At 40.7% G+C, this 18,276-nt stretch overlaps 1 protein-coding gene across 1 annotated transcript in view; it reads right to left on the bottom strand.

The window, feature by feature from the left end:
• The window catches only part of COLGALT2 (collagen beta(1-O)galactosyltransferase 2), a 61,325-nt gene extending 52,561 nt beyond the window's left edge, over positions 1–8,764 (bottom strand). Inside the window, exon 1 of the mRNA XM_020795085.3 lies at positions 8,325–8,764. Coding sequence (XP_020650744.3) covers positions 8,325–8,626 — 302 coding nt within the window. The 5' untranslated portion in view covers positions 8,627–8,764. The remainder of the gene's footprint in view (positions 1–8,324) is intronic.
• Between the last annotated feature and the right edge of the window lie 9,512 nt (positions 8,765–18,276).

The raw sequence follows: 18,276 nt of genomic DNA, 5'->3' as shown, positions 1-18,276 counted from the left end.
GTAGCAATATGTCCTACTTCAAAGACAATAGCCTCTCTTCACACCAGTATCCTGTTAGTAGTCCCAACTACAGTAGACCCAGTGACTCAGTGGGATTTACTAAAATAAATAAAGATAAATTTTCCATTCCAAACAATTCTGCTACTAGATCCAGGTAAGAATAAAATTTTTAATTGCCATGGACAGTCCAAAAATATGTTATGGAGAGTGAAAAAAAGAGACTTGTACAGTCTGTTCTATATAAAAAAGGAGAAAAGGGAGCATTGGCAATATTTATTTATATCTTTTATTTATTTAGAATATTTATATGCCACCATTCTCCTAAAAAGGAGCCAAGGCAGCTTACAGTATTAAAAAGAAACAACATTAAAAGCTAAAACAATAAATTATTACAATATTTAAAAAGAATTAAACAAATATAATATTAAAACTAGTGCATGAAAACAGTAGAAAAAACACAGTAAAAACAACTACAGCAATAAAAACAGAACAGTCCCATTAAAAAAACAACTTGTTGTCGTTTAGTCGTTTAGTCGTGTCCGACTCTTCGTGACCCCATGGACCAGAGCACACCAGGCCCTCCTGTCTTCCACAGCCTCCTGGAATTGGGTCAAATTCATGTTGGTTGCTTCGGTGACACTGTCCAACCATCTCATCCTCTGTCGTCCCCTTCTCCTCTTGCCTTCACACTTTCCCAACATTAATGTCTTTTCCAGGGAGTCCTCTCTTCTCATGAGATGGCCAAAGTATTGGTGGACAGAGTGCCTGAAGAACTTTGGATAGAGGCTCGTAACATTGTACAGGAGGCAGCAACAAAAACCATCCCAAAGAAAAGGAAATGCAAGAAAGCAAAGTGGCTGTCCAAGGAAGCCTTACAAATAGCAGAGAGGAGAAGGGAAACAAAATGCAGGGGAGATAGGGAAAGTTACAGAAAATTGAATGCAGACTTCCAAAGAATAGCAAGGAGAGACAAGAGAGCCTTCTTAAATGAACAATGCAAAGAAATAGAGGAAAATAACAGAAAAGGAAAAACCAGAGATCTGTTCAGGAAAATTGGAGATATCAGAGGAACCTTTGGTGCAAGGATGGACATGATAAAGGACAAAAATGGAAGGGACCTCACAGAAGCAGAAGACATCAAGAAGAGGTGGCAAGAATACACAGAGGAATTATATCAGAAAGATTTGGATATTCCGGACAACCCAGACAATGTAGTTGCTGACCTTGAGCCAGACATCCTGGAGAGTGAAGTCAAGTAGGCCTTAGAAAGCCTGGCTAACAACAAGGCCAGTGGAGGTGATGGCATTCCAGCTGAACTATTTAAAATCTTAAAAACAACTTGTAGACAGACACACAAAAAAGCCTACCTGAAGACAAAGGTCTTTGCTTGTTTGCGGAAGGACAGTAAAGACAGTGTGGCCTCCCCTGAGAGGAAGCTCCAGAGCCTGGGAGCAGCCACAGAGAAGGCCCTCTCCCATGTGCCCACCACGCACACCTGTGAGGGTGGTGGGACTGGGAGAAAGGCCTCCTCTGATTATCTTAAAACATGGGCAGGCTCATAAGGAGAGTTATAGTCTTTGAGATAGCTTGAACCCAAACCATTAAGGGTTTTATAGGTCAAAACCAGCCCTTTGATTTGTGCCCAGAAATGGACCAGCAGCCAGTGCAGCTACTGGAACAGGGGGGGGGGGGGGTTATGTGATCCCTGTTAACCAGTACCAGTCAACAATCTGGCTACAGCATTTTGGACCCTAACACTTTACAGTGACAGAACTACATGGAGCACATTAGAGAAATCCAACCAGGATGTAACTAAGGCATGTGTCACCGTGGCCAGGTCAGATATCACTAGCAATGTGTGCAGCTAGCACACCAATTTCAATTGTGGAAATGCACTCCTGGCCACCACTAAAACCTGAGCATCCAGGCTCAGAGATTAATTCAGGAGCATCTCCAAGCTGCACACTGTGTTTTCAGGGGGAGTGTAAATCCCACCCAGCACAAGATGGATCCCTATTCCCTGAAGAGCACCTCTGTCCTGCCTGAATTAACTTTCACCCTTTATTCACCCTCATCCAGTCCATTACTGACAGGAGACGCTAATCCCAATATCTCACTTAATGTACGATTTTACCATAATGCTTCCCTTAAGGTACTATTTTGCATTTCAAGTACTCTAGTTAACTGAGCTAATAAAAATGACAGCACAGCATAATGGGTGGAAATAGAAGCAAGAAATTTAGACTCACAATCAAAGGTGAACCCGTTCAAAGTCTGTATAAATAAAATGTTAGCCTGTATAAAAAAACCATTTCTGGCAACCAGCCTAACTGAATGGTAGCAATGGAGCTGCTCCCAGCTCCTTCCCCAAGAAGGCTGATCTCAGATCATCCCCAGCTCAGTGAACTATGTAAGACTTTACCTTTTTAAAAGGTGGAAAGAAAGTGGTGGGGTTGGGGTTGGAGAGAGACCTGTTTAAAAGTTGACTCCTTAACAGAATAACAATTAACTGTCAAACCAGCAGATAAAAGACTCAGCTGGGTGCAAATAAATTAAATGTACTCAGCAACACAGACATTAATAAAAAATTAAGAACCACCATACTCTATCACTAAATTTGAAGCGCTATTTATACAGATTGAAAATATTCATAAGGATCAAATCTCCAAATATATAATTGGCTAGTTGAAATGAGATATGCAAGGACAAAAGGAGCCAAAGGAGCATGGGAAACAGGCCTCCCAGTTAGCATCGCATAGCAGCAATAGGAGGAAATCTGGGTAATGTTATCATTTAAAACCATTTATTTAACTTGCTGGTCTTTTTTTAAAAAAAAGACAGCCTCGTACATATTTAGTAGTACTTTACTCTCCTCTCTCTCTCTCTCTCTCTCTGTCCTGTCCAAGTACAACCATGGCACATACTTAAGGGACATCATGGGCTTAGATTTCTTGTAAATGGAAGATACCATTACAGCAAGAGTTTCAAGAAGGGTGGCCACAGCTCACAAGTAGAGCCCCTGCTTTTCCCACAGAAGGTCCCAGGCCCACTTCTCGGCATCTGCAGGTTGGACTGAGAGAGGACTGTCTCAAACTCTGAGGAGCTGATGTATGTCAGTGTCAACTGTAGCTGGCCAGAAGAACCAATACTGTATAGCAGCATCCTATGTTCCTCTTCACCAAAGCTAGAGGGCTGGAGATAACATACCGATGGAGATGCCTAATTTTATTCAACTATGTTCCATACAGTACTCAAGTACATACTAGCCAAAGCCTGAGGACTGCTGGGCAATTTTGTGTGGGGTGTTGTTTTACATTCTTGCAATCTTTTGAGGATTTATCAGTGAAAGGATAATGCATAACTCTTCAAAATAAATGATTTTGAAATAAGAGCAGTTTTTCTAATACAGTAATATTGACTCAAGGCTCTCATCAACTCCAGGGATATTTGATCTGGCCACTAAGATCATAAAGGTATATGTAGGGGCTTCAGAACAGATATCCATCGTCCAGCCTGCACTGCCAAGAGAGCTCTAAATGCAAATAGCAGCCATGTCCAGAACATTCTGTCAACAAGACACTCGGACAGTGACATACTACTTAATTGCACCAAAGTCTGTAGGATCTGCATATATTAGCTTCCTATTTGTAGCTTCTACAAACCCTCCTTGGCCCTGTCCCTTTATAGATACAATCAGAGAGTCATTTCCCTGAAACTGTACCATGGACCATTCCAGACCGTAAATTGCTCTAAATCAGAAACCAATCATGTACAATATCTTGGACATTTTACTTATTAACATTTCATCAGGTGCATCAGACCATATGGAAAGCCAGCTTTTCATAGTTATTAACGGTTGATGAGGGAAACTACACAAGGACCTCACATTCTGCCTGTAGCAACAGGGCAAGATCACCTCCCACTGTGGCATGATACCTGCCTTGTCCTTTTCCTCCTGAAGGGCATTCTGCAAGATTCAAACGTTCGCTCCAACTCTCTCCTTCTCCACCTGCCCCCTCCACTTTTGCACCAATAAGATGGTGCAACAAACTGCTAGAAGCACAGTTTTCCCCCACACTGAAATAATTTAACATGGCATTTGAAAGAAAGCAGCACACTGAGAAATGACACTTAACTCACGACGGCAGCAGGCTTCCAGGCCTGACCTAAGACATTTTGTTGGGTCAGGCATAGCAGCTGATTGTTCCCCTCCTCAGCCTTGTCAAGGTGCATAGTACTCAAAGCCAACCAAAGCATTTTGGTAAAGGAGGCAGAAAACCCCAGAAGCACCTCTCCCTATCCTCAGCAATAAAAATAGAGAAGCAAAGTTTTTAAGTAACCATGAGTTTGCCTACGGATTCCCAGTGAGGTGTAGTGGATCGAGTGAGTAGGACTGGAGAACAGGTTTCAAATCCCCACTTGGCCATGGAAACTCATTGGAAGACTGGAACTGGTAAAGCCACTCCTTAAATAATCTCACTCACCTTGAAAGCCCTATTAGGGCTGCTGTAAGTCAGTTCTGACTTGATGGCACCGGATACACAACATTGATTTGCCACTCTTTCATGCCACTCAAAATCTGCCTCATTCAGCTCCATTCTGCTGAATCCTAGGATCTACAATTTGGTGAAATAATTAGAATTCTCTTCAGGAGACCTCACAGGAGCAATTCTGCTGAGAATTTTAAGTATCTCACCAAATGATAACATCAGTGATAGCACAGGAGGGAGTCATGGCAGCTAAAGTAGTAACAATCAGCTGTAACAATATAGTGCAGGTCAAAGGTGCCCAATTCATATTGGCTACCCTGATAGTCACACTGTCAAAGTCATCATCAGGACAAGTCACCACAACCAAGGTTTTACTATGAAACCTCTCTTGCCTCATTCACTGTTATAAATATGGTCCAGATGTTGCCCATCTTCATTATGCCATCTTCATCCTGTGTTTTAAAACCCCTCCTTCCACCATTCTTTTTCTTCTCACAATAAAACAATGAAGACATTTTGGAGTTAAAATAGAAGAGCTGCACTACCTCATTGTTGTTGTTGTTATTGTTGTTGTTGTTAAAAAACACCAGACACAATCAAAATTATAAAAACATTGACTGGTATTATATAACAGATACAAGTTTTAACCAAAATACTAAGTATCTGTTAAATACTGTCACAGTATGAATGTTGTTCCTAATATTGTCATTGTCTGTAGTTCTGATGGTGTGATTTCTGAGATCTGCAACTGCTTATAGTATTGTGTAAAAGTTATTAATATTGTTCCCAAAGCCCCAATGACTACGTGGACCACTGAAGTGTGTTTCTTCCACAGGCGAGGTATTCTGATTGCCAGGTCTCTGTACTTTTGTTAGTTTTTCCAGTTTTTTATTTTCAACTCTGGCATCCCTTGGAATTGCAATGCCAATGATCCAGACATTTCTTTGTTCTATTACTACTATGTCTGGTGTGTTATGTTGAAGGTGTCTATCAGTTTGGATTTGGAAATGGCACAAGATCTTGACTTCCTCATTTTCTGACACCTTCTCTACCTAATGTTCCCATGGGTTTTCGGAGGCTGGCAAGTTATATTTTTTGCATGATGACCAGTGCACTAATTTTGCCACTTTATCATGTCTAACTTTGTAATCTGTTTGTGCAATCTTTGGACATTCATAGATGAGGTTTGACAATTTCATCTTCTTCTCAGCAGAGTTGACATTTGCTGTTAGCACTAATTCCTTGGCTCTGTTTTCATCACATTGGTTTGGAGTGCTTGTTCTTATGCAGCAAAAATCAAGCCTTCGGTTTCATTCTTAAGGGTCCTCAGTTTTAGCCATGCCCATTTTGAATTATGATGACACTTTTCCATCAATATTTCTCAGGTGTTGTCCATGTAGTGGTTTGTTTTTCTAGTTGTTTAATTTATTTTCAAATTGTTGTTTCTTATTTTGTTTCTATTGTTTTCAAAATATTCTCCATTTGCACTGCCTTAAGTAATTTTTCTCTACTTGTTCTGATAAAACCATTTAGGCTTTTTTCCTCTTCTATTCCTGCTGTATCGGCCTCCAATATTTTGTGGTAAATATAATCTGTCCACATAACTTTTGGGATGTAGTGCGTGATGCATGTTCATTAGTTTCCATGTTTTTTGATCCAATTCTTCTAATTTGTTTTGAGTCCAATCTATTATTTGAGTTGGGTATCTAATTACTGGAACGGCCAATGTGTTTATGGCTTTGATTGTATTTCTACCATTCAATTTAGATTTTAAGATTTCCCAGTCTTTTGATATTCCCTTTCTGTCAGTTCTTTAACTTTTGTATGCATAATGTTATCTGCTTGTAGTATTCCAGGGTATTTATAATTTTCATCACTTGAGAGTGATTTTATAACACTGCTGTTTTTTAACTCTATTCCATCAAGTTTTTGGATCTTGCCATGGTGTATAGACAGAGCCACACATTTGTCAATTCCAAATTTCTTCTGGATATCTTCACTAAATATGTGCACTGTGTTTAGCAGTCATTCTATCTCCGTGGAACTTTCTGCATATAATTTTAGGTCATCCATGTATAACAGATGGTTGATATTTCCTGCTTGTTCTAAAATATGGTTGTTGTTGTTTCCTCAGCTGAGCTTTAGGTGGCCTATGTGGCTATCCTTTTTGATCCTATTTGATCCACACAACAACTCTGAGGTAAATCAGGCTGAGAAAATGAGAAACACTTTATCTGGACACAATCTTTCATTGGGAGCATCATGATGGTACAGAATTTTTAAAAACATTTTTTTGCCCAGGAAACAATGTTGAACACATAGGTGAAAGTTTAACTCATACTGTAGCACTCACACAATAAATTCTGCTTATTCCTTTTCAGCATGACAGCAGCTTTCATTTGGGAACTATTATCCCTCCCCCACCCCACCCCACCCCACCGGTGTTTCAGCAGGCAGACTCTTTATTTCTACCACGTGTGCCCTGTCCTCCCAAACACATGTCTTACAGATTATCTCACCTTCTGCAGGAAACTTCTGAAATGGTGATGCTGTTACTATACTCTGTGTGACAAGAGGGGGAGACTGCTGCCATTATTGTCTGCCCTGGAAACCCAACAGAACATTTCCTTATTTTAATGTGTTTGGATGGCAGTGGAGCAGACACGAATGAACACAATCATCTTTTGTCACTGTCTCTCTCTCACACACATACAGTACACTATACATCTGCTCCTTCCAAGAAAACTTTCCATATGTAGTAGCATCTAGGAAAGCCTAAAACTATGGATAAGAAACCAGCCAGGTGCAATAGTCAGGGACAGCAAAAGACGACAAGATTTACTATGCTCTTCTGTTGTCTTTTTTAGTTCTGTTGAACGCCTCTTCGTTATTTCCCTCATTTCACGAACCAATAGTTAGAATATGAGAATATTACTTGCCTGGATGGGAACTTTCATGGCCATGTTAGCAGGAGATGGGGGGGGGGGTTCTGTAGTCTCAAAAAGTAACTTTTCCAGGTCTTATACTCATCCCCACCTCACTTGCCCACATATCTCTCCCTAAGAAGTTTTGATAAATATATGCAGCCATAATCTAACTAAATGTGCCTCTGAACCTCAAGGTTCCCCCTCTCCTTACCAGAGAAGGAAGCAGCTCCCATCCCCTCTTCAGTCAGTTAATAGGAGAGCAGGACCGATTCCCAGATTTCAAACCAGCCGTTCAATATTGCTGTGTTACCCCACTCCCCTAGTCAGTCCATTAGACTCGGAAACGCATGCCTTTAACTCTGAAAGAAGCTGCAATAAGTTAAAAGGGGGGGTGCTCACAGATACATAGGCCTGGACTTTGTACAGTAACTGCTTTGTCTTTTCCCGGACTCATTTTATAACATCATGCCATCAAGTACTCCCCAGTTTCTAAACTTGCCTCCAAAGAGAATCAGGCTGTCAATCTTTTTTTTAAAGCAGTATAAGGTGCAAACTTCAACAGGGAATACATATTTGTTTCCATGGAAAGCTTCACGGGGGGTTTCCTGCAAACCTAAAAGCACCGGAGCAGCCTGGAGCAGGTATTTTTTATGATCAGCCGGCAGCCTTACCTGGACCTCTCTCCCCCCCGCCCGCCCCTTCACTGTGCTGGGCCACTGTTGCTGCCCCTCCGTTCCCCTTCTCCCACCAGAAACAGAACTAGTTTTGCGGGAAGAGGGGGGGGGGGTCTCCGCGCTTTCGCCCAGGATGTTTTCCAACCTGCCCCCCCCCGCCCCGCCCCGCCCCGCGAACTCCCTGGGAACCCAGCCTGCCGTCCCGGGTGGCGGGAGTTTCTGGCCCGACTCACCAGACGGCCATTCTCTCCTTGGGGTACCTCAGCCTCTCCACGCAGCCCAGGAAATAGGGCAGGGAGTGGGCAGCGTTCCGGGCGAGGATGGCTAAGAACACGGTGGGCTTCTGCAAGGCGGATTCCGGCAGGGGCGCCTCCGGGCTCAGCACCTCTTGCGCGGCTTCCTCCGGGGCCGAACTGGGCGTGCAACGGCCCGTCTCCAGCCAGACGACGAAGAAGATGGGGCAGCACCACAGCAGCCGGCGGAGGAAGGTGGCGGCGGCGGCGGCGAGGGTCGAGGGAGCGAGGATCGCAGCCATGTTTCGGCGGGAAGAGGCAGAGACGGGATCGCCTCAGGGAGCCTGCTTTGCTTATGACGGCTGAGAGGAAAAGCTGGGCGAAAAACTCCCGGGCGTACCTGTGCGACAGGCTGGAAGGGAAGGGAAGGGAAGGAGACGGAGTTGGGGAAGGCTGCCCGGGCACGCGTCTTTTCAGTTTTTCTTTTTTTATTTGCTCAAAGAGGGGTAGGAGGAGGAGGAGATAGATGGATGGAGGAGGCTTTTCCTACTCCGCAAGCGGCGGATTGGTGGTGGCAAACCTGCAGCCAATCGCCGCCCTTCCCACCTTCGCCGCAATTAAAAGCAGGACAATGCGTGCTTTCTCATTCACTTTCTTCCGATCACATCAAGTGTCGTGAGATTATTATTACTGCTGCTGTTATTATTGTGGTGGCTAAAGCAAAACTAACAATAGGCGTGGCAAGTAAAGCAAACCATGAAGAAACAACGCACGCCAAGCAAAAATGTACATCAACTAGGATTTTTATTTAGTGTTTTTTTACCCCTACCAGGCCGAATTATATCCGTTATACGTTGAAGGGACGGTATGTCGTCTAAGCAGAGTTTGGGTGGTGAAATTCAGGGCTGTCCCGCCACATAACGGCTGCAGAGGAGGGCGTTTAAAAAAAATTCTCCCTCAAACTGTGGTATCAAAGGGAAAGATGGGCTAGTGTTCGTCTACATTAGTGGGTATTCAAAAATTTTTAGATCAATGTATGTTGCCCACGTGTACCTGTGGTCCAGAATTCTGTCCCTCAGTCTAACAGCCTCACACTGAGGAATGTACAGTCCAAACCTATTTCACTGGGTACCTTCAAATATTTTGGACTACAATTCCCATTGGCCCAAAATGCTGGCTGGCGATTAAGGGATTGTTCCACATATCTGAAGGGTGCCAAGTTGGAGAATGTTGGTTTATTGCTGACAGTTCACGCATAAAGGCACACCTGCATGAATCTTCATCTTCCTTCAAATCCCTTGTCAAAACTTTCTGTATTACAGTAATCGTTTTATGTAATAAATTCTGTTACTGTCTAGAACAATTTAGACTACATGTTTTGAGGTTTCTCCCTTTTTTGGAATTTTCTTATGGCTCCCCTGGTCCATTTCCAACTAAGATGTTGGCCAAGATACCATAATCAGTGGCACTTGCTATGCTAGCCTAGTCACCTACACATAAGTCCCAGTGAATCCAGTGTTTATTCCCTTGGAGTAAATCTAATTAGTGTTGCAGCTGTAAGGATGTGGATAAGTGCCAGGACCCCCAGTTCCTTGATATACTTGTTAAGAGTGCCACCATACATCACAGGGATACCTGCTTTTGGTAAAACATGCTCAACACTGGGCTTCAGAACTGAACCAGCCAACTCCCCCTCGGAACCAATCGAATTACTGGGCTGAGTAACATAGTGACCGCCCTGATGGAAGATGCTAGTGACACTTATCTTGGCAGATTGCAAATGTTTACCTGTCTTGGAAGACAGACCAGAGTATGCCAAATAGTCTCGTCTCACCCCATAAACTAGCATGCTATCCAGTGTTCAGCACTGAATAGAATTTCCAGATCTAAGCAGAAAACTCGGGGAATTACAGTTTTCTGGGTCTCCATGCAGGATTTCAGGCCAAATGGTACTGGACAAGATGAAAGCTTGCTTTTGTTGTGTGTGGTGATTTTAACATGGTGGCCTTCATCTCCTCCCTGTTTTCCCAGTTCAAAGGTGCCTGTACATTAACTGCATGTGTAATCTCTGTCTGGGTGGTAGCTCAAGAAATCCACGTCAGCTGTCTCACACACAAAACACATTATTTTGTCACTGTGACACCATAAGGACTTCATTGTCCTAATCTCAGATTTTACATGAAGTTTTAGGAATTAAAAGTTGCTGAATCCAGTTTTATATATGGAATTGGGTAATTTTGTCCTTGATCCAAGAAGCAAAACATCATAAGCCAACCCTGCCCACCCTCCCATCCTCGTAATTGAGGGAAGAACAAGGTCATCAATGCTATCAATCACTGCAGGTAATCCAGAGTATACAGCACAAGGCTTGCTCAGATGTAATCCTATCCATTTCACTAGTTGTTGTTTAGTCTTTAAGTCACATCCAACTCTTTGTGACCCCATGGACCAGAGCACGCCAGGCCCTCCTGTCTTCCAATGCCTCCCAAAGTTTGGTCAAATTCATGTTGGTAGCTTTGATGACACTGTCCAACTATCTCATCCTCTGTCATCTCCTTCTCTTCTTGCCTTAACGCTTTCCCAACATCAAGGTCTTTTACACTAGTTCACTAGTACCTAATACCTAGGTAAGTGCTGATCAGACGACAACATTTATAGCCCATGAGCAGAATTTAGGTATGTTGGCCAGGTGTATTTGGGCTTCAAATTCCCATAGATAAACCAAATAAGTAAATCAAAACTTGCAACTATAAAGGAAGACATACACAACCTCCTTCTCTCAAAGTATTGGATAAATTATATAGCCCACAGCGCCACCACGTCCCAATTAGAGTAGGGCCACTCAATTAGTGGAATTCAGAGAAAATGTGACTCACTGAATCCCCACCGATTCAATGAGCCTACTCTGCTTGTGACTGACTACGCTAGGCAACAGAATTACAGCTACAGTATTATAATAACCAGAGACCAAGAGTAAAGAAATTCAGGAAAGCTTTTAATGGAAATCAGTATAGTATTAAGACAAATGTCCTCAGTATTTTTAAATTTATGTTTAATGAATTAATGTACCAGTTATTCTAGTTTAGACTGTAATCCTATACACACTTATCTGCAAGTAAATCCCACTGAATTTGGCAGAACTTACCGTACTTTTGGCTAAGAATACATAGCTTGCATTATTAAAACATTACAGATTGGGTGTAATGGGCTGCATTTCTTCTAATCCAGATCAATTGAGCCACAATAAAACAATACAGTATCGGGAAAACGAACCCCAGAAAAGATCCACAGTGAAATGGTATCCAACAGACAGTTTTATCATTAGGCAGAGCAAAGTGGCTGATTCAGGCAGATTTGGGATCCCAGGAAAAAAAACAAATAAGTAGTTATTAATTATTGGTATACTTTTAGTGCCAGAAAAAATTACAAGAGGTACTTGAGGATTTTCTGCCTCAAGTGTCAAAATACCTTGATTGGCCTTGGATACTACCTAGCATGACTATGGCAGGAGGAACAGCTGTCTCAGGTAGCAAAACGACTTGAGCTTGCTCACACTGTCCACACTAAGCACAGGGTGGATTCCATCTAAATCACAATTTAAATGATGATTTAAAATTTAAAAATAGATTTTCATGGTATAAATAAAATAACATTTTTATTTAGATTGTGATTTAAATCTATGATTTAAATTTAAACAATGATTTTTATTTAAATCATTATAATCTGATTTTTAACATTTCAATTTTAAATCATGATTTAAATCTATCCTTTTTTAAAAAAATAATTCATTTTTATCCACCCTGCAGTCTTACATCACAAACCTATCCACACCAATTCAAAATAAGTCTCACTGTAGTAAATGTGAACTGAGATATGCTTTCATTTACATATTTGGTACATCTGTACCAAGAATTGCTATACTGTAGTGATGAAGCATACAGGGATGATTCAGATTACTATTAGCCACAGATATATCAGTTCTTGCAGTGTGAAATAAATATATGTATGACAGTTTCTCATAAAACAGCACCTACTGTAATTTAGGAAAATGCTAACATGCCATGCTTCCTCTTACATTATGTTTTTAATTAACATTCCTCAGAAGCCCCCCCCCCATTTCCAGGGTTGCCAGTTTGTGGTGATGATGATGATGATGATGATGATTTTGATCATTATCATTATCATTATCATTATCATTATCATTATTATTATTATTATTATTATTATTATTATTATTATTATTATTATTATTATTATTATTATTATTATTATTATTGAGGCAGCTTAATAAGATGACACTTCTAGAACCTCTTCCCTGTCAATATAAATTGAAGGAATAATTAGTTATTTCAATTTTATATCCGAAGAAAAAAAACTGACATACTATGGTAGGGCTTAAACAGATGTCATTTATTTATTAGGCCCTTCCCCCAGCTGATCTAAGAGTATCTAACAAACTGCTCCTCAGCAACCTGTCATCATCCAAACCATACTTGAGGCAAGACCTGTTTAGCTCCAGAAACAGAAAGCTACTGTAGCACAGAAGAAAAAGAACAAATGGGGAGACGTCACTTCCGCTGGAATGGCGGTGCACAGCTGAATTTTCATCTCTTCACCCTGGAATCTAAAAAGGATGATAAATGCCCTTCTCCCTGCCTGAACTGTGAATAAACAGTGTTTAAACTTCTTATGAAAACTTCAGGCAAAGATAGAAATACTTTTTGAAGTGTAATTACACCATCCTTTATCTAAAAAAGGCACTTTCACTTTCACCCGAGACGGAGGCTGCTGGAGAGGCAGAAAATAATGGTCTGTTAAACACGGCTTGGCTTCTTAAGATATAAATCTTTGTCTTGTATAGACATGCGTAAAGGCAGAGATAAGAAGAAGATTAAGGGCTGGGTAGTGGACAGTCATATAAACCATCAGATAATAGCCTCGAATGCATTGCCCGTTTAAAAAGGGTGGAAGAAGGGGAAGCTACGGAAGAGGCATCAAGCAGCTCTCTTGAAATCCACATGGAAAAAAAGTTTCAGACCTTGCCTCCTCCGTGAAAGGAATGGAAGGTCAACTTGAACGGCTTCTCTCTAAAATGGACATTTTAATAGGAGGATATCAACAGATGAGACAAGACTTACAAAAACTGCAGGGAGAAATGGCAGATACTGTATTAAGACAAGTTTAGATAAAACAGAGGGCAGGTTACAACAACTGGAAGACTTTCAGGGCAAGGTGGAAAAACACCAGGATTAATGAGCTGGAAAAAAATCATTTTTTGGAAGATAATTCAAGACGTAATAATATTAAAATAATGAATTTGGAACATAAGAAAGAAATAGATTTGAAGCAGGAAGTGGTAGATTGAATTAATTCTGTGATGAACTCCCAACAAGTGGCTGAGGAAGATATTAAGATAGTACATTTTGTTGGGAATCCAAAAAGAAACAGAAGATCCATAATATTGAAATTTTTTAACTATGTCAAGAAAGATCAGTTTCTCAAGGTCATGAAAGAAAAGCCTGAATTGCTAGTTTATAGATCAGTCCAGATTTATCAAGATGTAAGTTCTGAAACCACTCAGTGGAGGAAAATAATGAAACCTATCACTTCAATTCTAACTAAGAATGGCAAGAGATACAACTGGGGCCATCCTGTCTTTTTGAAAACATGGAAGGATGGAATCCTACACAAAATCTACTTCTTTGAAGAGGGGAAAAATTTGATGATGGCCTGGGGACTTTGGCAAGAAGACGAGAGCATACAAGGGACAAGCAAGTAGCTCTGTAAAGACGGGTGGTTTGAAAGAAAAGGTACCTTGAGAGAAGATATTTTTGATTGGAAGAGATTAATGGACATTACTGGATGTCAGAATAATCTTTTTTTTCATTCTTTCCCCCCTTTCCCCCCTTTTTTCTCCCACCCCCCCTTTTCTGTAAGAAAGTCATTTTTAGCCCTGGTTAACAATTTCATAGATCTTTTGCACCAGTATAGTTTCCCTGTGATTTGCTCCCCCCTCCCTTTTCAAACTGTTGGCTTGGTCTCTCCCTTTTCATTTTACCTCTTTTTGGCAGCTGGTGTAAGTCATGATATCCCAAACTTGATTTGCACAAGACAAATCATCCATTTAAAAAATCGTATCACAAAACTTGTCTACATCAGGCAAGACTCCCATCACCATTTGGGTCAGATTCTTTTCTGACTCTTTAGACATTCTAATCACACTAATGATCATTTCAATTTTTACAAAACAATCAACAGACGGACCGGTATTTACATTAAATACCCCTGTGGGCATGTCAGACCCTGTGCTTTCAGCCTTTCAGGTGCCCCTTCCGCCCCTTCACGTTATGAGGTCTTACTGGCATGTTGTTGCCTGAACTCCCAGCGTCCTTGGGTCTTTTGTGGGTTGCTTCTATAGTCTGATCTAAAAAAAAAAAAAAAAGACAATACATGTGAAAGGCACACCTCAGTGATATTTCCCTTTCTCTCTCTCAAACACACACACACAGAGAGAGAGAGAGAGAGAGAGAGAGAGAGAGGATTTTTCTTGAGCAGCTTCCCACCCCAAAAAACACATAGAACAGCCACCATCCCCTTTAAATGGCCCAAGAAAAAAAATGCAATTTAATTTTTCTATAGGACAAAGGAGATACCCCTGTTAAAGCTTTATACACGCGAACACAATGACAAAAAGGCACTCAGAACCTTTCTGTCATTTCTCTTCCTTTTAAATGTATACCCGGGTAGAAGCAGTTTTCTTGGGTTTTTGTTTTATAGCTTTTATTTTAGAACTAGCGTTCCCAATGGCCTTCTTATCTAGACCATAAGACCTCTTATTTCAGTATTTCTGCCTACTTTTTTTGTCTAAAGATGTGGACTGAATATTGTGTTCAACAGCTACTTACCGCACCAGATTGCTCAGAGCGCTGCTGCTTAGGTGGTGGCATGGTTGTGGCTCCATCAAAATCATCTTCAAAAGATTTTTCTGAAAAGGACATTATCTTTTTTTCCCATTCAGAAGCCTCTATAAAAAGTACAAGTAGCTTATAAAGGATCAAACTACTATATATATAAGACACAACATTTTAAAAAGCCCCAAACAAACTGCATTAAGAGACAATGTCTATATGTGAAATAGCTTATAGGATCAAACTATATAAGACACAACATTTTAAAAAGCCCCAAACAAACTGTATTAAGAGACAATAAGTCTGGGACATCCAGATCTTTCTGGTATAATTCCTGTATATTCTTGCCACCTCTTCTTGATGTCTTCTGCTTCTGCGAGGTCCCTACCATTTTTGTCATTTATCGTGTCCATCTTTGCACAAAATGTTCCTTTAATTTTTCAAATTTTCTTGAACAGATCTCTGGTTTTTCCATTTCTTTTATTTTTCTCTATGTCTCTGCACTGTCCATTTAAGAAGGCCCTCTTGTCTCTTCTTGCTATTCTTTGGAAGTCTACATTCAATTTTCTGTAACTTTCCCTATCTCCTTTGCATATTTCTAAGGCCTCGTTGGACAGCCACTTTGCTTTCTTGCATTTCCTTTTCTTTGGCATGTTTTTTGTTGCTGCCTCCTGGACAATGTTATGAGCCTCCATCCACAGTTCTTCAGGCACTCTGTCCACCAAATCTAGTTCCTTTAATCTGTTCTTCACTTCCACTGTGTATTCATAAGGAATTTGGTTTAGATTATACCTGACTAGCCCAGTGGTTTTTCCTAATTTCTTCAGTTTAAGCTTGAGTTTTGCTATAAGAAGCTGATGATCAGAGCCACAATCAGCTCCAGGTCTTGTTTTTGCTGACTGTATAGAGCTTCTCCACCTTTGGCTGCAGAGAATATAATTAATATGATTTCGGTATTGCCCATCTGGTGATGTCCATGTGTAGATTTGCCTCTTGTGTTGTTGGAAAAGAGTGTTTGTGATGACCAGCTCGTTCTTTTGACAAAACTCTCTTAGCCTTTGCCCTGCTTCATTTTGAATTCCAAGGCCAAACTTACCTGCTGTTCCTTTTATCTCTTGACTCCCTACTTTAGCATTCCAGTCCCCTATAATGAGAAGAACATCTTTCCTTGGTGTCAGTTCTAGAAGGTGTTGTAAGTCTTCATAGAATTGGTCAATTTCAGCCTCTTCAGCATTGGTGTTTGGTGCATAAGCTTGGATTACAGTGGACCCTTGATTTACAGACGGCTTGACTTACAGACTTTTTGAGTTACAGACTTCTCTAGCCGCAAAATTTAGGTTTGACTTGCAGACTGAGATTTGACTTACAGACCAGAAAAAAACCAAAATGGAACAAAAACGGCCTGTTACGGGATTAATTGGTTTTCAATGCACTGTAGGTCAATGGAGACTTGACTTACAGACTTTCATTTCATTTCCAGGTGCGTCTGCAGCTAAGCGTCCTTTCGGCTTTAGCCCAACCACTTCATTAGCTCTGGAGCTACTTTTACTTGTCCTATGCTCTTCCTCAGTAGCATGCTGGATGCCTTCCGACCTGAGGAGCTCATCTTCCAGCATCATATCTTTTAGCCTTTTGTTTCTGTTCATGGAGTTTTCTTGGCAAAGATACTGGAGTGGCTTGCCAGTTCCTGCTCCAGGTGGATCACGTTTAGTCAGAACTCTCCACTATGACTTGTCCGTTTTGGGTGTCCCTGGACAGCATAGCCCATAGCTTCTCTGAATTTCTCAAGTCCCTTCATCACAACAAGGCAGCAATTTGTGAAGGGGGTAATTTCAGGTAACTGTAAATAAACATTTTTATTCTTTCCCATACAAATGTCTCATTCAATGAGTTACTGAGTTATTGAGATTTTAAGTACTCAATCATTAGTTAACTTAGTACATTAGAAAGGGGTGGATTCTAGGGAACTTATAGCTATTCTTTTCTGTCGATCTCTGTATTTCTACTGTCTAGCAAGAAGAGAATTTTACCAGAAATTCAAAACTCTGTAACAACTGTAAGGACCCATAATAGTATTATACTGTAGAATGTCCCACCTTTGTTAACATTGAATACAGCACAAAATTCTGTTCTATTTGCTGCAAGAGACTAACATAACTATTTTTTGTAAATTATTTACAATTATTTTGTAAATTATTTACAATTATTTTGTAAATTATTTACAATTATGAAATTATTAAAGAGAAGAAAGATTAGAAATTTGAAATACAGAACCCTCCTGCCCTTAAACCCAAACTTAAGAAAATACTACAAAACACCCAGAGGTTAGAAACCTTATTTTTTTGGACGGTCTCTCTAAAAAGCCACCCATACTGGCTGGGACATTCTGGGTAGTAGCCCCAAAAAGTAGAATTTCCCATGCTTTGGTACCTTGGAGAGAACTAGGGTTGGCAGTTTCCCCATTAATCTTTTCATTATTAGTGGCTTTATACAGAGATATTTGCAGGCGATAATCACCACTGTTCTCAGATTATGAGATGGACCATCCTGCGTGAGAAACAGGACACCTGAAAGGCAGGTACAGTATCTATATAAAATTAGAATATCCTTCATAATAATATAAAATAAATTGACTTGCTGTCAAGTCAATTATTTTTGCAACCCTTTTCAAGGATTTCTACACGGAGAATATTCGGAAGTGGTTTACCCTTCCCTTCTTCTGGGGGCATCCTTGGACTGTGCACCTTGCCCAAGACCACACAGATTCACTCTCCTCACAGGAGGCGCAGCAGAGAACTGAACTCCCAACTTAGATACCTAAACCACTGAGATATCCAGCCAGCTCATCCTTACACAAGTAAATTCTTCTTCCCCTCACCAGCCAAGATAAATGAATGTGGACTGGAATAGCTGTTTATTCTCCTTTTCATAGATAATCTAACTCTGTGAAGACCTCTGTAATCTAATAAAACACATTAAGAGAGTGGGAAAGCTTCCTATTTGTAGTTAGCAGCGTCTGTGCAGCACATACGGCAATAAACCAG

This window comes from Pogona vitticeps, chromosome 4 (assembly GCF_051106095.1).
Source record: "Pogona vitticeps strain Pit_001003342236 chromosome 4, PviZW2.1, whole genome shotgun sequence".
NCBI classification, from domain to species: Eukaryota; Metazoa; Chordata; class Lepidosauria; order Squamata; family Agamidae; genus Pogona; species Pogona vitticeps.
The sequence above is the reverse complement of the archived record's forward strand: the minus strand, read 5'-3'. Positions and strand labels throughout refer to the sequence as shown.